This window comes from Culex quinquefasciatus, chromosome 3 (assembly GCF_015732765.1).
Source record: "Culex quinquefasciatus strain JHB chromosome 3, VPISU_Cqui_1.0_pri_paternal, whole genome shotgun sequence".
NCBI classification, from domain to species: domain Eukaryota; kingdom Metazoa; phylum Arthropoda; class Insecta; order Diptera; family Culicidae; genus Culex; species Culex quinquefasciatus.
The window spans coordinates 77,752,700-77,773,450 of NC_051863.1; the positions used below are offsets into that span (position 1 = coordinate 77,752,700).

General features: G+C 39.7%; 2 protein-coding genes across 2 annotated transcripts in view; one reads left to right on the plus strand and one right to left on the minus strand.

Moving 5' to 3' along the window:
- Nucleotides 1–20,751, plus strand: part of LOC6037777 — a 142,983-nt gene that overhangs the window by 15,261 nt on the left and 106,971 nt on the right. The window contains 6 exon segments of the mRNA XM_038262201.1: nucleotides 10,908–12,356; nucleotides 12,359–12,417; nucleotides 20,291–20,411; nucleotides 20,414–20,443; nucleotides 20,446–20,616; nucleotides 20,684–20,750. Of these exon segments, the coding sequence (XP_038118129.1) occupies nucleotides 11,282–12,356; nucleotides 12,359–12,417; nucleotides 20,291–20,411; nucleotides 20,414–20,443; nucleotides 20,446–20,616; nucleotides 20,684–20,750 (1,523 nt within the window). The 5' untranslated portion in view covers nucleotides 10,908–11,281.
- LOC119769004 (probable helicase with zinc finger domain) lies at nucleotides 4,167–8,798 on the minus strand. Its single transcript, XM_038260876.1, has 3 exons — nucleotides 8,793–8,798; nucleotides 4,433–4,780; nucleotides 4,167–4,376 (listed from the first exon to the last, which is right to left on the minus strand). The coding sequence occupies exons 1-3, from the start codon at nucleotides 8,796–8,798 to the stop codon at nucleotides 4,215–4,217; spliced, it is 516 nt and encodes a 171-aa protein (XP_038116804.1). The 3' UTR covers nucleotides 4,167–4,214.

Sequence of the window (20,751 nt, forward strand, 5' to 3'; positions counted from 1 at the left end):
CAAATTCATCCTGTGTGTCACTGGTGGAAAATATACGACCCAGCACAGCATTTTATTAGCACAGATTTTATACATTTTTGCACATCAATTTCGTAGTCTCGAACGACGTCGACGCGTGGTTGTGAATGCCAACGACCAATTCGTCGCTGGTCGTCGTTATCTGGGACAGCAAAGGCCACAACAAGCCAGGCTGCAAGCTGAAATTGTTAATGAATTCTTGTGCCGGGGCGCAAACCGGTCGATATTTGCGATTAGGAGGCAGAATCGTACGCGACAGCGCTTCTCCTCCATTGGTTGATGAAATTGATTGGTGGATCAGAAGGTCGTCGAAATTTAGTGAGATCTGGGGAACGTAGAACGAAACGATACCACGTGATGGTAGTTCACGTGCTAGAGCCATCAGATTTTATTATCACTAGAAAGCACATGTACCACCTTACAAACAAACAAGATAAGTTGAGTGATGGTATTTCATGGTTTGAGTTTTGAGTAAATATTTGGCTCCTTGCTTTGATTTGATAGATTCCTCTTCAAATAAATCAATAACTAAAAGTGCGTAATAAAATCAATTGTTATGTTCAATATTTAATTGGAAAAAAAATCGAAAATCTGTTCTGTTTCAAGTTAATAACAAGTTTAAAGTAATCGTGAAAATCATTTCATACAATAAACGAGTGTAAAAGTATAACGGTTCTTGCTTTTTGAATTTGTAATGATTGTATCATTTGGCTCAAAGCGACCCACACTAAGGTTTATTCCTTTGTTGAAATTGACTAATCCTTTCAAATGTCATTTACCGTAAATAATGTACTCGAATCATCCACAGATGACACGTGATGATCTAATTTGGAGTCGACTCAAACACACATCAACTGCCACCCACCAATTAGAGGCATCACAAATCGGCATCACAAAGTCAATACAAATAGTGCCGTGAAACTGTATGCATTGAATCAACGCTGGAAGCAATAAAAATGATTTCTTAGTGTTGTTAAAGTATTACTAACAATCACACGCGTGTGTGATTGTGACTAATTGTATGGAGCGCTCCAACGCAGATAATTATCTGATTGTTCCAGTTGACGATTTTCGCTCGATCGCTTGACGTCTCACTAGCGAACGAGAGGGCAATTTTATAGATCAATTTATTATTTTATACCAACTGAGTAGGACGAATGCACATTTAAAAATGTAGAAAAAATATTTATTTAAATTTGATCAGCTGGAATTTCTCTTATAATAAAATGTTTTAAAATAGGTTGATATATCTTTAAATGATTTCATAAAGTTTCACAATAATACAACTTTTTTAATGTGTAAGATGCATTGTTGTGATAATCGTTTGATCAGTGGAGGGCATTTGAAGTCCGCAATGACATCGAGCTTTCAAATTGACGCCATCAATAATTCTTGCACGCGCGCTAATGGCACTTGGAATTAATTTAGTTACTCCCTTTTACATCCCACTTGTGAATATGCAAACAAACTAGGAGAGGAGCTCTCGCGTAGCTATGCTTGAACTACAATCTTCCCGCCCCGTCCCGTTGAGTTCTCACAACTAGCTTAGTTGTCGAATTCGTCTAAAATGCAAATGTTTTTGGAATAAAAAAAACATATAGTCTAATAAATAGACCCCCTACTGCATAATTTTCTAAAAAAATATTTTTTCAACTCTTAAGAAATTTTATTTTTCTTTTTTTGACCCGCCGTTTGACAGGCATGATTTTTAAAACCCGCCAAACAAATCGCAGCTAACTCTGGGTTGCGAAGCGAAAACTTTGTAATTTCAATTTTGTTTTTGACGGAAGTGGTGGAGTATTTTTCGGAGAATTTGTTTTTGGGCAAATGGGAACATCATCGGGTTCTGGAGTGGATTCTGCGGCCTGGAGGCCAGTGTCGTAGCGTTAAAGTTAGGTGAGAGAGTTTTTTGATTTTTATATTTTTAACAACTTGCTCAACTCCCACAAGATGATTGTTTCGGGGCTAAGAGGCGCAGGATCTTTTCACATGCCATGAATGAATTTCGCTCGCGATGCAAAATGGCTGTGTTGCTGAACAGTGATTTTCTCACTTACTGACTTGTGTACAAGAATTTTAAAACTTTGTTGCAAATGCTCGAAAATAAAAAAAAAATACTGTTCAATGTCTTTTATTGGGCTGCGGCCACACAAAAAAGGAACGTGACGAAAACGTTATACAAATTGTCTTTAAGCAATGATTGTAACACAAAATGATTGATTTTGGTGCAGATATTTGGTAATCTGTATCAAATAAATGGAAAATAATTCAGGCTTCTTAAAAACTGATGTCAATCAGTCAAATCAGGCTTCAAATCAAAAATACATACGGGCGATTTTCTGAAAACTCGAAAGCGATTCTTCTCAGGGTTTTCTACGGGATTCAACAAGTTTTTTTTTGGCGATTCAAAGACGCCGACCAGACGCCGACGCTTTTACACAGCAGATCTTCATTAAAACAACAATTTTAATAGTATGTAGAATTTTTGTTTTATATTTTATATAAATTATCCGGTATCCGGTTAACATTTTTCGAATGCAAATGGTCTCTCATCTGGACAGCCAAAACTAATCATATTTGGGGACAAAAGCACTGCATTTTACAATTTAGCACCAGGTTATTCTGCGTGTCGGATTTTTGCCGGCCTGTGGACAAAATGAGCAAGTTGTTAAAAATATAAAAATCAAAAAACTCACACCTAACTTTAACGCTACGACACTGACCTCCAGGCCGAAGAATCCACTCCAGAACCCGATGATGTTCCCATTTGCCCAAAAACAAATTCTCCGAAAAATACTCCACCACTTTCGTCAAAAAAAACAAAATTGAAATTACAAAGTTTTCGCTTCGCAACCCAGAGTTTGCTGCGATTTGTTTGGCGGGTTTTAAAAATCATGCCTGCCAAACGGCGGGATTTAAAAGTCATTGTTTATGTTTTTGACATTAGTTTACACGGAGGATCGGCATTACACGAAATCGAGTTCGATTACACGAAATTCAGTTCAGGTACGATTACATACTTTCGTGTAAGAGGGGTCGAACTGGATTTCGTGTAAAATCGAAATTGAAATGTTTCACCGGGTGAAAATTGCGTATTGCCTACATTTGGGCGTTTTTGGATTTTCTTTGGGATTCTTATTAAGGGATATTAAAATTAAATTAAAGTATTAGATTGAACGTGTTTATTTATTGAAATTCTGTACAATAAATTAATGAAAAAGACTGCTTTCACAATATGATAATAAATATAATAAAGTGGAGTGCTTCGAGGCCATTGCTTCTATATAGTGTAGGCCATAATGTTCTCCCGGGTCCACTCGGTGTTCTGCTCGCCGCACAGCATGTTCCGGATCTCCTCCGGCGGAAACGCCGCCAGCTTGTTCAGCGGGAACACCTCGCACGACCTTCTTCGCCACTGCTAAAGTCCTCGCGGACACCGGTCAGGCGACGCCTCTCGGTACACGATAGTTGCGGCTGCGGTTGATGCGGGTGTGGAGCCGACGCTAGCGTCGGAACCTGGCGCAAAATATCCGAGCTTGATGAACCACTGATACTGGAACTCGGCCGGGTTGGAATGGTGCACATGATGCGGCCTGACCTGGCTTGTCGACGAGCCCACCGTGCTGCTGCCGTCCGTCATCAACGCCGCTACAACCTGCTGCTGCTGTTGCTGCTGAGGGGGCATTTGCATTTGCGAAGCGGCACAGGCCGTAATCGATGCCATCAAGTCGGTAGACAGTCCGAACGATACGGACTTGGGCTGATGGGACCGCCTCCGCCACCGCCGCCGCCCATCACCGGGCGAATGTGGTTCTGGTGTTGCTGATGGCGTGGATATTGGGGCTGGGAATGGGCCGTAGCTCGGAAGGGGCCTCGGCTGCTGGAGACAAGGCATTTGCGGCGCAGACAGCTGCTGTTGTTGTCACTGTTGCTGCTGCTGCTGGACCGGACTCCTCATCGGCGGTGGAATCAACGGTCGGCCACTGGCCGTCAGGTGCTGTGCTGTCTGGGGACGAATCTGCAGGCGGGTTCTGGAAGAGGCAAGATTGAGTTTGGAAAAAATACGAAAATAACCATTTCAAACCAACCTTTCGCCTTCGGGACATTTACATGAGGTCACTGGCCAGCACGATGCGTATCTTCTGCGTCACCAGCACCAACGACATGATCACCTCGCACTCCATGGCCTGGGCCGCTCAGTCCAGGAAGATGTGTGTAAAGTGTCCCTTGGGCAGATCGAGCCAGGCCAGCTCCATCGAAATGTCCAGCGATACAACCACGATGCGATACTTGAGAATGTTTTCGACGGTTGGCCGCCGAAAGATGCGCACGTTTATGTTCAGGTCGATCAGACAGTACTAAGAGATAAAGTTCAGTTAATATCGTAACAAACAAACAACTCAAAACCCCCTACCTTCTGGACGATGCTGTTGACGGTGGCGACCCAGCGCTTGTAATAGTAAACGCGCAATGGTTTGGCCTCCTCCCCACCACCCTCGAGCCCACGGGTGCAGGTAGTCCTTGATATACAAATCGGCGGCCGAATTCGACTCCGGCTGCAGCAGCAGCTTTTTGATGGCCTGCGCCAGCGTGTACGTCTTCCCGGTGCCAAAGGGCCCAACCAGCAGGATCGGAGACAGCGTGACCGAAATTGGCGTCGTGATGGCGACGACCGCCTCCTTTGGTTCAAGTTGAGCTTTGGATCGAGTGACGCGTCCCATTGGCGCTGCGGAGTCCACGAGATCCGGAAGTCGGCGATTTTCTCGATCGCGCAATATGAAAAAAGAAAGATAATTTAACTTTTTAGAGCCTGATGGGTCATATATGACCCAAATATAAAAATTTCCAAAACTAGCCTATAATTTTCGTATGGTCATACGAATCATTTTCCCATCATTAACTAAAAAATATTTTTTTTGAAAATTCAGGCCTGAAAGGGTTAAGGTTAGTTGTAGGTCTGAAAATCCCGCAGGAAGGAGCAACTCCTGTTTTGTGGCGTATCCGGCAGATTTGAAAGTGTTCTCGCCGGACGGTAGAATTCTTTCCCCCCTCCCCCTCCCCAGAACAATCAAGATTTCAAGATCCGGTTTGGGGAAGCGGGTTCTTACCTTTTCCGGTGACGACCGGAAGATTTGCAAGCCGGAAGGTTGAATTTTGCTTCCCCCAGACCGATGAAGCAAGAATTCGATTTAATCCGTCTACAAAAGCATTCCTTGGGCAGCTATTCTAGGTTATCCGGCCTGGAGGAAGCGTACTCTTGCCTTTCCCGGTAACGGCCGGAAGATTTGTAGAAATTCCTGCCGGAAGGTGGAATTTTTTTCTCCAGCATTCGACCGAATCCACTGAAGATTCCCTGCCAGCTTTTCGTGGTAATACGGTTTGAAGGAACAGGAAACTTACACTTTCCGGGCGCAGCCGATGGATTTGCCTGAATTACTATTTCGCTTCCCCCAGACCGAAGAACCAAGAAATCGGCCACAAAAACATTCACTGGCCTGTAATTCTTGGTTTTCCGGTCTAGGGGAACCGAAATCTTGCACTTTCCGGCCGCAACCGAAAGATTCGTGGAAGTTCCTGCCGGAAGATAGTATTTCGCTTCCCCCAGACCGAAGAACCAAGAAATCAACCGAAGGCGGCCACAAAAACATTCACTGGCCCGGAATTCTTGGTTATCCGGTCTGGGGGAACCGAAATCTTGCACTTTTCTGCCGCAACCGACAGATTTGTTTAAGTTCCTGCCGGAAGATAGAATTTCGCTTCCCCCAGACCGATGAACCAAGAAATCAACCGAATCCGGCCACAAAAACATTCACTGGCCTGTAATTCTTGGTTATCCGGTCTGGGGGAACCGAAATCTTGCACTTTTCTGCCGCAACCGACAGATTTGTTTAAGTTCCTGCCGGAAGATAGAATTTCGCTTCCCCCAGACCGATGAACCAGGAAATCGACCGAATCCGGCCACAAAAACATTCACTGGCCCGGAATTCTTGGTTTTCCGGTCTGGGGGAACCGAAATCTTACGTTTTCTGACCGCATCCGATAGATTATTGTCAACTCCAGCCGGATTGTAGAATTTCACTTCCCCCAGACCGAAGAACCAAGAATTCAGCCGAATCCGGCCACAAAAACATTCACTGGCCCGTAATTCTTGGTTTTCCGGTCGGGGTGAACCGGAATGTTGACTTTTCCGGCAACTGTTCCCAAGTTGGCGCAAAACTTACCATTTCAACTCCTCTAACCACCAGAATCAAAATTGCACTAAGTCCCGATTTGACAGCGAGTGAAACGATTCCGCAGAATCTTCAAAAATTTTCTAAGTCCAAAAGTTTCACCTTTTTCAGTTCGGACCCCTGAACTGGTAAACGTGTAACTTTTACACTTTTTGCAGTTCGCATTTTACATCTTTTTCAGTTCGAGGGTTGAAACTAGTCGGTGGTGTAAAATCGAACTGCAAAAAGTGTAATGCTGATTCTCCGTGTACATGATGATGTTGCCCCATATGCATGTTGACTTATTTTTCGTCATAATTTTACCTCAATTAAGCCACGAAGGAATTTATTCACAAGTTCATGAAGACAATTCTAGCAAAACAATGCAAACGGGCCAGAGCCGAAGTGTAAACAAGCAGGCTGTCCTGCTTACGTCAGTGGATGTTTACATTAAGAACGAGCAGGACAGGCTCTTTGCTATTGCCGTTCAAGAGCCAAACGACATGCGACACCTAGTGTTGAGTAGCAGAACAGAGCGAAGAATGTCGATTGAAATTTCCGCCCTTTGAGGTTATGTATGCGAATTCTGTTTTGTTAAATTCCAGCGTTCAAAACAACTTTTGAGCAAAAATTCGAGCTGATGCTTTGTTAACTTTTGATGCTCTATCATTTAGAACAATATTATTTTTTCAAAATATTTTTTTTCCAATTTTTTTTATTGCGTTAATTTATAGAGGACAAAAAGTTTACACTCGTACTACTTGAATTTTTTCTCAAAAGTTGTTCTAAGAGGTGTAAATTCAATTTTAAATTTGCATTCCTATGTAACCGAACAGCGAAAATTTGAATCGTCATTCTTCGATGCTTTGCGCCATCACTTTATTCACGATTTCGGCAATTTGTTATTTTCTGTGTACACCATTACATGGAACGAACCGTGTTAAATCTAATAAAAGGTTACATATCTAATCTAATCTAATCTAATCTAACCCTAGCGCAGCCAGTCTTTCGAGGGCATCCTGGAAAATGCCTTAGGTTGATTAACGCCATTATTAACAATTGCAGTGCCCAATGCAATAAATTGCTTTGAAACATCACAAACGTTAAAGCGGCCAGGCCAACTGCGTAAAGTTTACCGCAAAGATGATTCTTTGAATTGGATTGAGTTTGAACACGAATGTTCAAACAAAAACACATTTCTGAATCGACAGGGGAGGAAGAAACGTGGGGATCCCCCGCTTACGTTCCTGTTTGTAGGAGCAATAAATCGTTGGGAGCCACCAGCTAAGAAGTTTTGGTGCCCCGGGACCCTCGAGGATGGGACACTGTATTTCCACAAATGCCCTGGACACTATTTGCCGTGGTTACAGCGCCACAACTCGCTCAAAAAATCTAATAAAGGTTACATATAAAACGAAATTCACTATTTTGGGAATCGTTTTTTTTGTGCATTACTTTTTGTGAATATCTTCTGAAAAAAAGTAGGTTTCCAGCGAGGAAAATGAAAATTTGGTGATACAAAAATAGAGCTCAAAGTTTTCCAAATATATTGAATATATAAACATGAATATACACAGAATGAATAACATGTAAACTAAGTTGATGTAAATTTGAAATTCGACGTAATCGGTTGAATCACACGTAAAATCATGTTTTTACGTATAAGTTGTTGCAAATTTACATCAAATTGCATTTAAATTTAAATGTTCAATGACGTGCAAAAGTGTTACATCATAAATGATGTAACATTCGGAAATCTTTTTTTGTGTGTATATTGAACTCGTGAAAAACATTCACAATTAATTCATTTTAATTGTTTGATATTCAAACGATATCCAAACTATGTGTGCTAAATGTCTAGACGTTAGCCTCGGCGGTAAACAAATTATCGCGGTGGGTTCAATGAAAACTATTTTTTTATTACCATCCAACCGTCACAGCGCGTTTTGCGGAATGGATGGCTGGAACTTGTCTATGTTCCTTATCGGCATCTCGTTGAACGTTCCGCCGTCGTACCGTGCCGCTAAACGGGCTGGTGTTTATAATAGAATGCACGTTGCATAGTTTGTCCTTTGCCAGCAGCAGTCGGCGTGTGTGTGTGTCGATGTGTGTGAGTGTGTTTTTGTACTCACACTCTTGGCAATACTTTATGATAAAACGCGGCGATTTTTGGAACAGTTTGTAGTGCGATTGCAATGCAATTTGCCACGCCGCACACTAGAGGTGGGCAAAACCGCTCTTTTTTAGGAGCCGCTCATTTTCGTTCGCTCATTAAAAAGAACCGCTCTTTTGAACGGCTCTTTCGCTCTTTTTCAATGTTTGGATAAAGAGGGGTTTTTTTTAAAGAATCGTATGATTTTATAAGTTATTTCACATTGGACTTTTATAAATTATTTGATAAAACAAATTAAAACTGAAAACGAGAAGATGCCCTTGGAAACCACAAGTCTAGGTGGTCTCTTTGTCAAGATTTCTACTCGAACCTAAACATTCGAATACAGCCATCCCTCATATTCAACAACAAATCATGGAAAACCGATAATTGAACAAATCATTTGCTTTTACCTTCATGTGAAAGCTTTTCTAGCAATCTTTCGATTGATGTATAGATCAGCTGTATATTTTTACGTTTTATATCAAGTTTTTAAAGAAAAACAGTGACCCTTGAAATCTACAAATTCGGAACACTTTTTTCTTACGACGTAAAAAAAGTTTTGTTTCTCTCCAGGAGTACTCATTTTTTTCTTCAAAATAATGACTTCACACTTTGAAACCAATAAAACTCATGCTTGGTAATGTTTTATGAATGGTCTGATAACTTTTTTGTGAAAATATCAGCTAAATTCAGGTGTTCCACAATTGTGGGAGGCACAATAACATCTCACAATCATGGAACAGGCAATTTGTACGCAGTGTTTTGTTGCTCTGGGTTAAAAAGTCTTGAAAGGCAGGTTTTGTTTTAAAAGTACTACTTTTACTAGTGAAACAGCAAAAGAATTTCAAATAAAGGTTCTAAAAATAGTAAGGTCGAAAGAAAAGTTGCATTTTGCATACTATTGACAAATTACCACAAAAGTGTTCCAAATTTGAGGGTGTTCCGAATATGTGGGATGACTGTAATTGATCAAAACTTAAATCTAGGATGCTGAAAAATTGTGTTTTATTACGTTTATTTCTACAAGAATTGAACTAATGCTGATGTTTTATTTGAAAAAAATTTCTGTGAACTCTTTTCTACATTCTGATTTAATCGATAAAGTCTGTAAACGCTAAAGTTTAATCGGAAAAACGGGTTTATTTTGTTTTCAAAAATCTCGTAACTATTCAGTAGTTTTTTGGTAATATTTTACCAATTATACAATTTGAAATGCTCAAATTCGTATTCTGGTAATACTTTAGTGTACAATCAGTTGTACAATGATTTTTTTTCATTTTGTTTATACAATAATTTACTTTTGAGATAAATTTTTATTAGCATTCAATTATATTTATTACATAAATCATGCCATCTTGAAACGGTTCGTCCAAAAGACCGAAGTTTAAAAAGAACCGCGGTTCTTTTTTTCTGAGCCACGGTTCGTTCGCTCTTTTTAGTGAACCGGCTCTTTGAGCGGCTCGCTCTTTTTTTGCCCACCTCTACCGCACACACCGGCTAGACAGGCTGACGTTCATAATGCAAGTGTGATGTGTCATGATAAGGAATTTGATTTAGATTTTCTCCTATAACGTGGATGAACTTATTTGCCAGGATTGTTATTTTATTACTTTTAAACATTTTAATGTGATTCGTATTTTATTTTGTTTTTTTTTACTGGCATCAATTTTATTTGATCAACAAACGATGTTGTCTGTGGCTACATATTTAGATGACCCATGAGGTATTAACAGGTAGAATTTTTTGTTTCACCTCCATGATTGAAAATATGTTCAATTCAAAATATTGTATCGGTAAAAAACGCGTTTTTAAAACTTGTTTCCCCATATAAAGTATGATGGCTCACGTAAATTTCAATAATTTGTTGATAGGGGAGAGTTAGACTGCATGTTTACAAACGCAGATTCGCCCTATTGAACTGTTGCTACGGATGTATGATGTTTATGGCACATTTTGAAGTGTTTCAAACGACCTTTTGAATGCAACTAAGAGAATTGAAATTGATCAAGTGTCACGAGAATGTGAGCAATTTTAAGGTTTTTCAATTTTTTTTCTGCTTGAGTTCATTCCATGTATAGACAAACAAACGCTGAAAGTTACATCCAAAGTGGAACACCTCAATACGACCTGTTACACATTGGTGAAAAACTCGTTTTAAATTTCATATGAGTATGAGTTAAGTGACATTTTTCCAAATAAAACTTCCAGCTTCATCTTCACGATAAATAAAATCTTCCATCAGATACGTAATCAGTCACTTTTACGCCCTCTCCAATCGGACTGCAATAAAAGCGCATTAGCTTATTCTTTGCAACCATCATTCAGAGAGACTGCATGACACAACAATTATTTGGTCAGTTATTTATAACCCCGACCCAATGCAGAAACCGGGTTCAAGCAGCGATTTACCGGATTCGCGTTGAAGCAATTCCTCTTCCCTCGCAGGTTGTGATACGGCGATCGTTTGACGTCGCACCTTGTTCCAATATTGACCCAACCATTTCTTCCCGCCCGTGTTCATTCAGGTCGTCCACCAGAGCAGCAGAAGCCAATGATTGTGCAGAACGTGACCACCGCGGATCGTGTACCTCTTCTTTATAATCTCTGCGGTTGTGAGCTACTGTCGCTCGATGCCAGCACCCGGGTGATTGTGACGCCACAGTCAGTCAGTCGGTTCATCATCCCAGGCGAGGGAGCTCAGCGATCGCAGCTGATCGGAGGTCATTCCGTACAATAAAGCACAAGCACTCGTCGTCGGTGGAGAACTAATTGTGATATTCAACGCGAGGAACAACAAAGTACAAATTAATTAACCTTAATTAATCGCAGGCGTGTGCATCCCGGGCCAACCTCGTTGAGGGACGCATACACGCTGGAGCAGCTTAGAAACGCTCATTAAATGGAAACTGCAAACAGGCTGCTGATATTGGAAAACGAGAAGCAGTTGGAGCAGCGATTGAAATGTAAGGACGACGGCAAGAAGAAGGTGAAGAAGAAGGTTGATTTCATCGGAGACGGTGCCAAGGTCGTCACGATGGCAAAGGATTCTGCCCCGCGGGAGATCCCCACGACTCCGTTGACGGATGAAGACTTTGAGAACATTTTCGAGCGGTCCATGCAGGACCTAGAAACGATCCGATCGGACTCGGACAGTGACTTTGGTGATGATCATGGGCTTCCGGTGAAGAAGGTGACTACACCACCGAAGAAAATACGGAAAAAGACCGTTGGGTCGTCCAGTGATAGCAGTGTGAGTGACGTCGAGGAAGATGTGTATTCGTGGATCGAGAACTGTCCAAAATCTCCGATGAGTCCTCGGAGAGCTGACTTTCCCGCGTTTGCTCACCCGTTGGTGCTTCCATTTGCAGTGCGACGAAGGTTGTCCGAATGTTTGGAAGAAGATGAAGAGGAAGAAAAGGCTGCCCTGAAGAGCAACCACGGAACTCCACCAACCAATGGAACCGCCCTCAAAAAGGAACCCGTTCCCGTCGGAGCCTCACCACCCATAAACGATAACCCCACAGCGACGACGGTCCGCAAGTCCCGTTTCATGGTCACAAAGGCAACCGAAACGCCTCAACTCCGGCCAGAATCCCTCAACCTGCGACCCATGACGGCCGCCCAAAACTCCCAAACCATCCATTTTCCCTGCAGCCAGTTCACCTCCCCAACTAGCCGGATGTCCCTGAAGAGTATCTTCACGCCCGAGTCCCCCTTCCCCAATCCACACCTGGACAAGCGCTTCTTCGACTCGTCGCTGGTCGAGATCCGACCCGTCACTTCCAGTATTAATTCCGTGGCCGGAGCGTGCGCCTCCGAGGACGAATCCAGTACGGCCACCACCACTTCAACAAGTACACCCGCCGATGGCGGCAGCGCCAACCATTGCAAAACCATTCCATTCGAGCTGGACGAGGTGTGGGTCAAGCGCAAGGACAGCGAACTTTCTTCACCCAGGCGATCGACGCCGGCGTCCCCAAAGCCGCAACGCTACCGGCGGCATCTTCGCCAAACGCCAAGAAAGGCACTCCGACCGTAAGTTGGGTAACAATTACTGTTAATTAACATAGATTGCTATTGATGTGTACGGCTTTTTCGATGGCCGACGGACTGGGACTGGGGCTGGGTTTGGGTGGCGAAAGTGACATTTCGTTAATTGGTGTTAATTGGCGGGGGGTCCAGAAAGGTTTCCAGTTCTAGTTTCAGCTCGCGAAGAAATTAGTATTGTGCGGCGTTACCCGGTTTAGCGCGAGACTGACTGCTGGACCTGGACACCACATGATTGTCAGCATCTCGCCGCGTTGCTTTGCTCGATGAACCAATCGATGGCAATGTACTTGCTCAAAACAAACTGAGTGGGAACTGATAAACATATAGGATGGCGTGTGTTGTACTACTGCGGGGTTGGCCTTTACCCATGAGTGCTTGTATGTAACCCACTAAGATAACGGACGTTGTCTGATAATTATAATAACTCATTTTTGTCTTTTATTGACGCGGTTTTCGTGTTTTTTTTTTTTGAAATTATGAATTACTATTTTCCAGAGGCGACTCGTCCACCTGTTCAACCTGTTCATTGAACAGGTAGCCGATTTCAAGCGGATAATTTTTTTTATTTATGTGCCGTGGTGCTTTTTAAAAAAGCAACATACAATTACAATTTTTGTTTGAATATTCGTTAACAAAATCAACGCCCTATGTTCAGCAGCACTGCATGCACCGAAAATGCTTTGGCCCGCCACCCTTTACTCTTTACCTCTCTTTACAACCCACCAATACTAAAGCGATCAGCCTAGCGGGCCACGCGCAAATGCTCGTCGCGTTCAACACCGACCCTTTGAACGTCGGGGAAAAAATCTCCATACAGAAAAAAATCAACACATGTAAAGAGCTTCCTATTCATACGCAGCGGCAGTATCGATGTGTTGGTAAATCTGGTTCAATCTGAGAGCGTGAACTGACAGCATTTTTGGGAGAGAGCGAAATGCCACCCCAACCCCAGCCGACTTAGCTCGCTCAGCTCTCCAGGGAGCTGCATGCAAAAGGTAAACAAGCCAGCGCGTTGACAGCACGTTGAGAGCATGAATAAATGAGAGAGCGCGAGAGCACGACAGATATTGCTCTATATTTGGCGCACTTTTAGGCATCAGGCTGTTTTGCGCAGACTGGTGATGGCTTGTTTTAGAACTGGAATGTTCAACTGCGCGCGTTGAACCTCTTCGATCTTCTTGGTTACTAGTGGATTCTTGCTCTACTGGAAAGTGATGTGATGTTAAGTTTAGATAGTGTGATTGATATATTAAATTGAAACAATTGAAAGAAAAAAGTACTGTGCTTTTTCCAGAATCGGGACACATTAGAAGAATTATGACAGTAGATCAGGGAAGGGATTTAAGCACCTTGTTTTGCAAACCATGATCGTTATTTTATTTTTCGGATGGTTCTATTTAAAGCGGATGCAGTCCTAAAAAGTTTAAGATTTGATGCCATTAAATGCTCCAAAAACGACTATTCAGACTGTAGTCCCGGTTCACTCTAGTTGTATATATTATTATCATATATTGTAGCATGAATTTGTTCTGAAAACATTTTTTCACTGATGCTAAAAAAAATATTTTAGTTATCTCGGATTCATGTCAATATAGTTTTGTTTTTAACATCAAAAGCCCTTCTTTTTGTTCGGAAATTGAATTCCAAAACCATGAGGACATAACAGTGAGTAAATTCCATTCTCTAAAAATTTGACAAAGGATCAAAAGCGATACGACCTGGTTCTAAAAAGTATAAAGTTAAATGTCAATTTAATTTTTAAATAGTAATCAAGTTAGCTTAAAAAAAGCCCAACAAAAAGTTTTCTTTTGTTAAGGATATGTTTTTTTTCTGAACATCCTGATGAATACTTTTAAAATTCAGTATAATATTCAATAACTTCCCTTGAATTTCGATAAGGATGGCAGAGCGATTGCTCTATTTTTCCGCATTCCCCACGCTAATGATTAAGTCTTAAAAATACATTTTAACGAGATAGAAAAGTCTTTATCATAATTTTAATTAACTATTTGCAGAACAGAAAATTATAATAGTATAAAAATAATAAAACGTAAAAATAAAAGACATTGGAAAGAAAAAGCTTGTAAAAATGTTTTAACATTGAACAGGTACTTCATTCGGGCACGAGTCGCCTCTGCTATTTTCATTTAATTTTAGCTTTTGTTTTGTATCATTGTTTTTGTTTTTTTTTTATGATTTCCGAGAGAGATTGATTTATCAATCAAGAGATCCAAAACCATTCGAATTTATGGCAATTTTTACGAAAGTTATTCCCGCCGCCCGCGGATATTCCGGTTTTTCAAACGCCAATTTCTACAATTCTTTTTGATCCGTGTACAGTCATCCCACATATTCGGAACACCCACAAATTCGGAACACTTTTGTCGTAATTTGTCAATAGAATGCAAAATGCAACTTTTCTGCCGACCCTGCTATTTTTAGGGCCTTTATTTGGACACTCTCTTGCTATTTCACTAGTAAAAGTAATACTTTTTGAACAAAAACTGCATTTCCAGCCTTTTTTTCCAGAGCACCAAAACACTGCCTCCAAATTGCCTGTTCCATGATTGTGGGATGTTATTGTGTCTCCCACAATTGTGGAACACCTAAATTTAGCTGATATTTTCCCAAAAAAGTTATTTTGTAAAAATATGTACTCCTAGAGAGAAAAAAAAAGTTTGTTTATATCGTAAGAAAAAAGTGTTCCGAATTTGTGGATTTCAAGGGTCAATATTTTCTTTGAAAACTTGATATAAAACGTAAAAATGTACAGCCGGTCTATACATCAATCGAAAGATCGCAAGAAAAGCTTTCACATGTAGTTAAAAGCAAATCATTACGTTCAATTATCGATTTTATATGATTTGTTGAACATTGGCCGATCTGTAAACTGTTCCGAATATGAGGAATGACTGTACCACAAGTCCCTTCTTTTACAAATATTTTGATTCGAGTTAAATTTTTTTTTTTTTACATTGAAAATCAGACAAAAAGTAACTGAGATTTTGTTATTTGAAACTTGGATGCAATTCGGGAGATACCGCCAGAAAAGGTGACATAAAATTTTTCATGTTTCTTTTTTTTCTCAGCAATGTGGGGTCCACGCTTCAAAGTTTATGACTAAATCTTGAAAACGGTGCTCGCTATCCAAAACATTGTGAACCAACTTTTGACTCCAAATTGGGGTTTAAATTCGTTTTCAAACTTTACGTCGTTATTGCTTTCAGTCAAGTTTCTATTACGCGGATGTCAGTAATAACTTCAGTTTTTCAAGGTATGATGATTGAACATGCTCCAGGTAGGAGGTAGCAATTTTATTTATTGGAAGGGAATTCACTATAGTTAAATCACAGAGAACAGATGTAGGATATTTTAACCATTAGTGGACCCCTAGTAGAGCCGAAGCACATTTTCACAAATTTTCAATATTTTAAGCACTTTTTCATAACCCTTTGAACAAAATAATGGAATCTGAAGTGTTTTGAACAATATTGAGTATTTGTTTCATCAGTTTTTTGTTTTTGAGCAGAAAAATAGCCATTTGAAACAAAAGTTTTTTTTGCCTGTTATGGACCCCCTTTTCCTATAGTGGACCCGGGTCCATAATCCGATTGTGGACCCGGGTCCACTATAGGCAAACTGTTATTTTTATACCTAATTTAACCGATATTTGATGTTTTGATGCATTGTGTAGGTCTAATGATAGATATAATGGATAAAAGATGGATTTTGCTCACTTTTCATCATGAACAAATATGTTTTGTTAACAAATTTGGCTTTAAACAACAAAAAACCTAACAGACATTTAAACACATTTATTTCCGAAAAAGATCAGAGAAAACGTTTCAAAAACCACTGTAAACATACAAATAATTAAAAAAAAGTAATTTTGATGCATTTTTTTCCATATTAATTACATAAATGATTGACCGAAACTAAACAATAGATTTGTTTACAGTTGCTGATAAAACCACGCATGTTTATTTAAAAATAATGTTTTGTTATTGATTTATTATTAAAAAATATCATTTCAAACTGCAACTATGATGCTTCAGTTAAGTACCATTAACTATAGTTTTGATTAATTATAAATTCTTTCAGCTTCAGCATATTTGGTACTTTTAACATGAAAACAGCTAAATTTATACTCATAATTGAAAAAATATATGTTTAGGTTGATTACAACAAACATTTATTGTATGTTTAAGAGAAACTTTTGCTTAAATACACAGTTTTCTTTATTTTTGTAAGTTAAATTAACAGGGGTCCACTTTTGGAAAAGTTTGGATTTTCGTTGTCCTATATTAGACCCCCCTAATTTTTGCTCGAAAATGAGCAGTTCTTCGCTTTATTTTAGTAAAGTTTCTTAAACTTACATTATTTCTAGGCTCGAACTTGTATGTAAACACTGCAGCACTCACAAAATGTGTTGCATACAATCTTGCATCAAATAAATTAGGGTGTAAAGGATACGCTTGGCGGCGCCACCGTCGCAGCTGAGATTACTTGACTTAACAATGTAGAATGGCTCAATAATTTCCTCAGAAAAATAATATTTTCCTCGTTTATAAAATAAATTCACTTCAGTCGAGACTTCAGTACATTTTCAATTAACTGCAAATAATGCAAAAATGAATTAACATTAACAAAAACATAGCAGAAAACTTGCTTAAAAATTATTTTTTTGAACGATAGCTTAAAATAGTACTTTTCCACATGTTAACTCTGATTTCGTATTGTTTACCTTCACAGCTGATTTTGTTATTTTCTTTCGCGCGTAAAATCGGTCTGATGTCGTTCGTTCGGAATGTTTTGTGCAGTGAATGGATTGTCCAACGTTCTGCTACTATAGGTCTTCACGATTTTTGAAGTGGCGCTATCTAGGCGGATGATGCACACCCTAGCTCTTTTCATCTCTCATCTCTTTGTATCTTGGTTTGAATTTTCTTTTTTTGAATTTTTTACACACGTTTTTCGATGCTTTTTGTTCAGTGATGTACATCTGTTCTCTGTGGTTAAATTCTGTCTTCTGAGGCATGTTCACAGAGTCCAAATCTATCATACCTTGACAAAACAACCACCACTCACCTTACTGAGGAAAGGCAATAACATCACTCGAAAAACGAAATTCTTAACTTGACCCACCTTCATGTATACGTATCGACTCAGAATCAAATTATGAGCAAATGTCTGTGTGTGTGGTGGGATGTTGATCAAAAAAATTGGACTGGATTATCTCGGTACTGGCTAAACCAATTTGGACCGTTTTGGTATCATTCGATCCGTTTTTGGGTTCCATAAGTTGCTATTGAATATTATAAAGTTTAGTTAAGTATTTTAAAAGTTATGCTAAAAAACGATTTTAACAAAAGTCCGGAAGATTGTAAAAAGGGTGGTTTTGTAAGAAACCCCGTCATGTTATACATTTTCTCATTGGCAGTCAACCATGCTCATGCTCATGCTCAAACCCCGTCATGTTATACATTTTTAGAAAGGTATTTGAAAGACCTTCCCAACAAGTTCAATAGATTGCAGATCTGACAACCCTATCAAAAGTAATAAGCACTTAAGTGTTATTTATGAACTTTTAAGAGGCCGGATCTCAGATATTTTGATGAGAACGTTGTCCGGACCTGTCGTTGAATAGGTAATTAAAAGATTTCAAGAGATTGAAGATTTGACAGCCCTATCAAATTTCATAAGAACATAAGTGCCCTGAATTATGATGATCTGACTACTAATTTTGTTAGTATGAATAATGAATCAAGTTGATAGAACACTGAAAGGTCTGCCCTTTTGTATTTGTATCATCACCCTCTACATGTGAGGAAGGCACCAACCTCCTAAAGGTGGATTAAGTACCGTTTTTAAAAATAATTTGGCATTCTTAGGGAAAACCTACCATCTGTATTTCAACTTTCTTTTATATATTTTTTAAATTTTTCAAATTTTTGGTGTTTTGGCCGTCACTGAGAGTGAATTTTTCTACAAAACAAAGGTATTAAAATGTGCTTGGCTTGGGCTGCTTGAAAAAATAACAAATTTATAATTTATGATAAGTGTACTGTCTTAAACAATTCATTCCTGAATGGAAGGCGAAAAGTTAAATTTGAATCACTTTACTGAAAAACGAAGTGTGGTTAAATAGCATAATGTAAGGAAAAAATGTAGTTATTTTGCAGTCATGAACAGTATGACGAAGATCATTATAAGATAATAATGAAAATGTTTTTTTTTCCAAAAATCAGCATTGTTACCAATTAGGGTGATTTAGACAAGCTAAAATGGTTTTTTCGAGATATTTGAGATTTAAATTTGCATCTTTTTTACCTTAAAATGGCTGTAAGTTTTAACCCTTGAGTCCAAATTGGATTGTCAAAAAATGAAAATGCTAGATTTCTAGAGTTCTTAAAGTGATCCGAACATCACTTTTCTCTAAAACATAACCCTGAATTGCCACGCTCAAAAAACTGATTTTTGAAGGTTTGCTCAGATGCTTTCTATAAATTTAGTCGTAGAAGGCGTAAATTACGAGCTAAAATTTTGTTGTCTTCGACAAAGTTGCTTGGATAAGCAAGTTCAACAACCAAAAGAAGCCAAAAAAATTCCAAAAACATTCCTGAAAAGTTTGCTTTTCAAAATCACCTTAATCGTGAACCACTCTAATTTTCAAACAAACCAAAAGTTGCCCCTTTTCTTTTGTAACAACTCTTCTGAAGACACCAAAGCTCCATAAAAATAATTTTATGAAAAAAAGAAAAAAAAACCAAAGCTCCAAAACTTCACATTTTTCGGTAAATCCATTTTCCACTTAAAATTTGCGATCTGGAACACTGTGCAATGCATGGTCCTACATCCGAAAAATGGAACAAAATTAAATATTACAGGAGCTGTTGAAGCAGTTGTCGATTTCAGATCGAACTCAAATTTTGAATTTGGCCTAGTGTTGGAGGGAAACCGGATATGGATCACCATTGTTTCCATATTAAACCCAGACAAAATTGATAAGGATAATTTTTAAACCTTCACCCAAACGGCGGTCGCATGATTGTGATGCATGGCGGCATGAAAGTATATCAGAATCTGCATGAAAACTGTCCTCATGCATTTTTTGCGATATGACATTTTTGCCCGTTACCGACAATTATCGACATTACCGACGGCTTTTTTGTTGTATTTCACAAAAAAAAACCTTAACAGAACACGAGAATTGAACCACCAACTTCTTGATTATTGATCCGACACGCTACCACCACGCCATGGACGCTGAGTAAAAGAGCACCAACATATGCTCGTGGACGGGCCAGCATTATATGTGTTGGTGAGAACTGCAGATCGCTGACATGTTTACACGCGGGCAAAAATGATCTACGGGCTTGCTGCAAAAAATGTTATAAAATGTGACATTTTCTGCAGCAAATCCACTGTTGCAGATTTTGAGATATATTTTTCCTTTGGGTGTTTGTATCTTTGTGATTGAAATGAGTTAGTTATTGACAAAATTTCGAAACAAATGATTTTTTGTTATCAGCTATGGTCTCTGACATTCTCTTGTGCCACTAACTTTCTGTTTTTTTTTGTTTAAAAATGTTTATGTTTATGGGACAATTTTAGATGGTTTGATTTGGGTGTAACAAAATAAATAACAACATTATCTAAACTGTATTTATTCTCAATATATAAAAAATATAGAAAAATAATAATATTATTGCAGTAAGCTAAAAATAACTAATTGATCATAAACAGGAAACAGATGTAATGATTTCAGCGGCATAGAGAAAGAACCAAATTGACCGATAAATGATATCCAAAAATGTGACAAACTCTCTAACAATTTCCCTCCTTTTACCCCGCGCAGGACTCCGGTGATGGTGGCAGCAGTACTTTCCAGCGGCCATCAACGGCGCCGGCCGCATCCTCGTCGTCTTCAACGGACTCGACGCGCTCCTCCAAGCGCCAGAAGAAAAGCGAGCGCGATGCCAAAAGCAGGAAAAGGAGCAGAAGAAAATGGAGCGGAAACGGCCCGGCGGCTGGAGCGCGAGGCGGCCAAGTTGGAGAAGTTGAATCGCAAGCACGAGAACATATCTCGCAGCACGGAACGGGTCAGCGGAGGTCGGTCCGGATCGTTGGAACGACGACGGAGTGGGGATGAAGGTCCCGTGCTGAACCAATCCACCGTGCATGGTGAGTGGGAGTGCTGGGTTGGGTGGTTTTGGGGTGTCGACTTAATTCAGTGTTTTTTTATTTGCAGGTATTGCCAGTCCAAATCGCAGGCCGACTATTTTCGACGTGTTCCGCACTCGCAAAGGGTCGGACTCG

Excerpts from the sequence above, each read along its gene's own strand:
- LOC119769004 (XM_038260876.1), bottom strand. Across the intron at positions 4,377-4,432 it reads TCAACAGCATCGTCCAGAAG|TACTGTCTGATCGACCTGAA; the intron begins GTAGGGGGTTTT and ends TTTATCTCTTAG.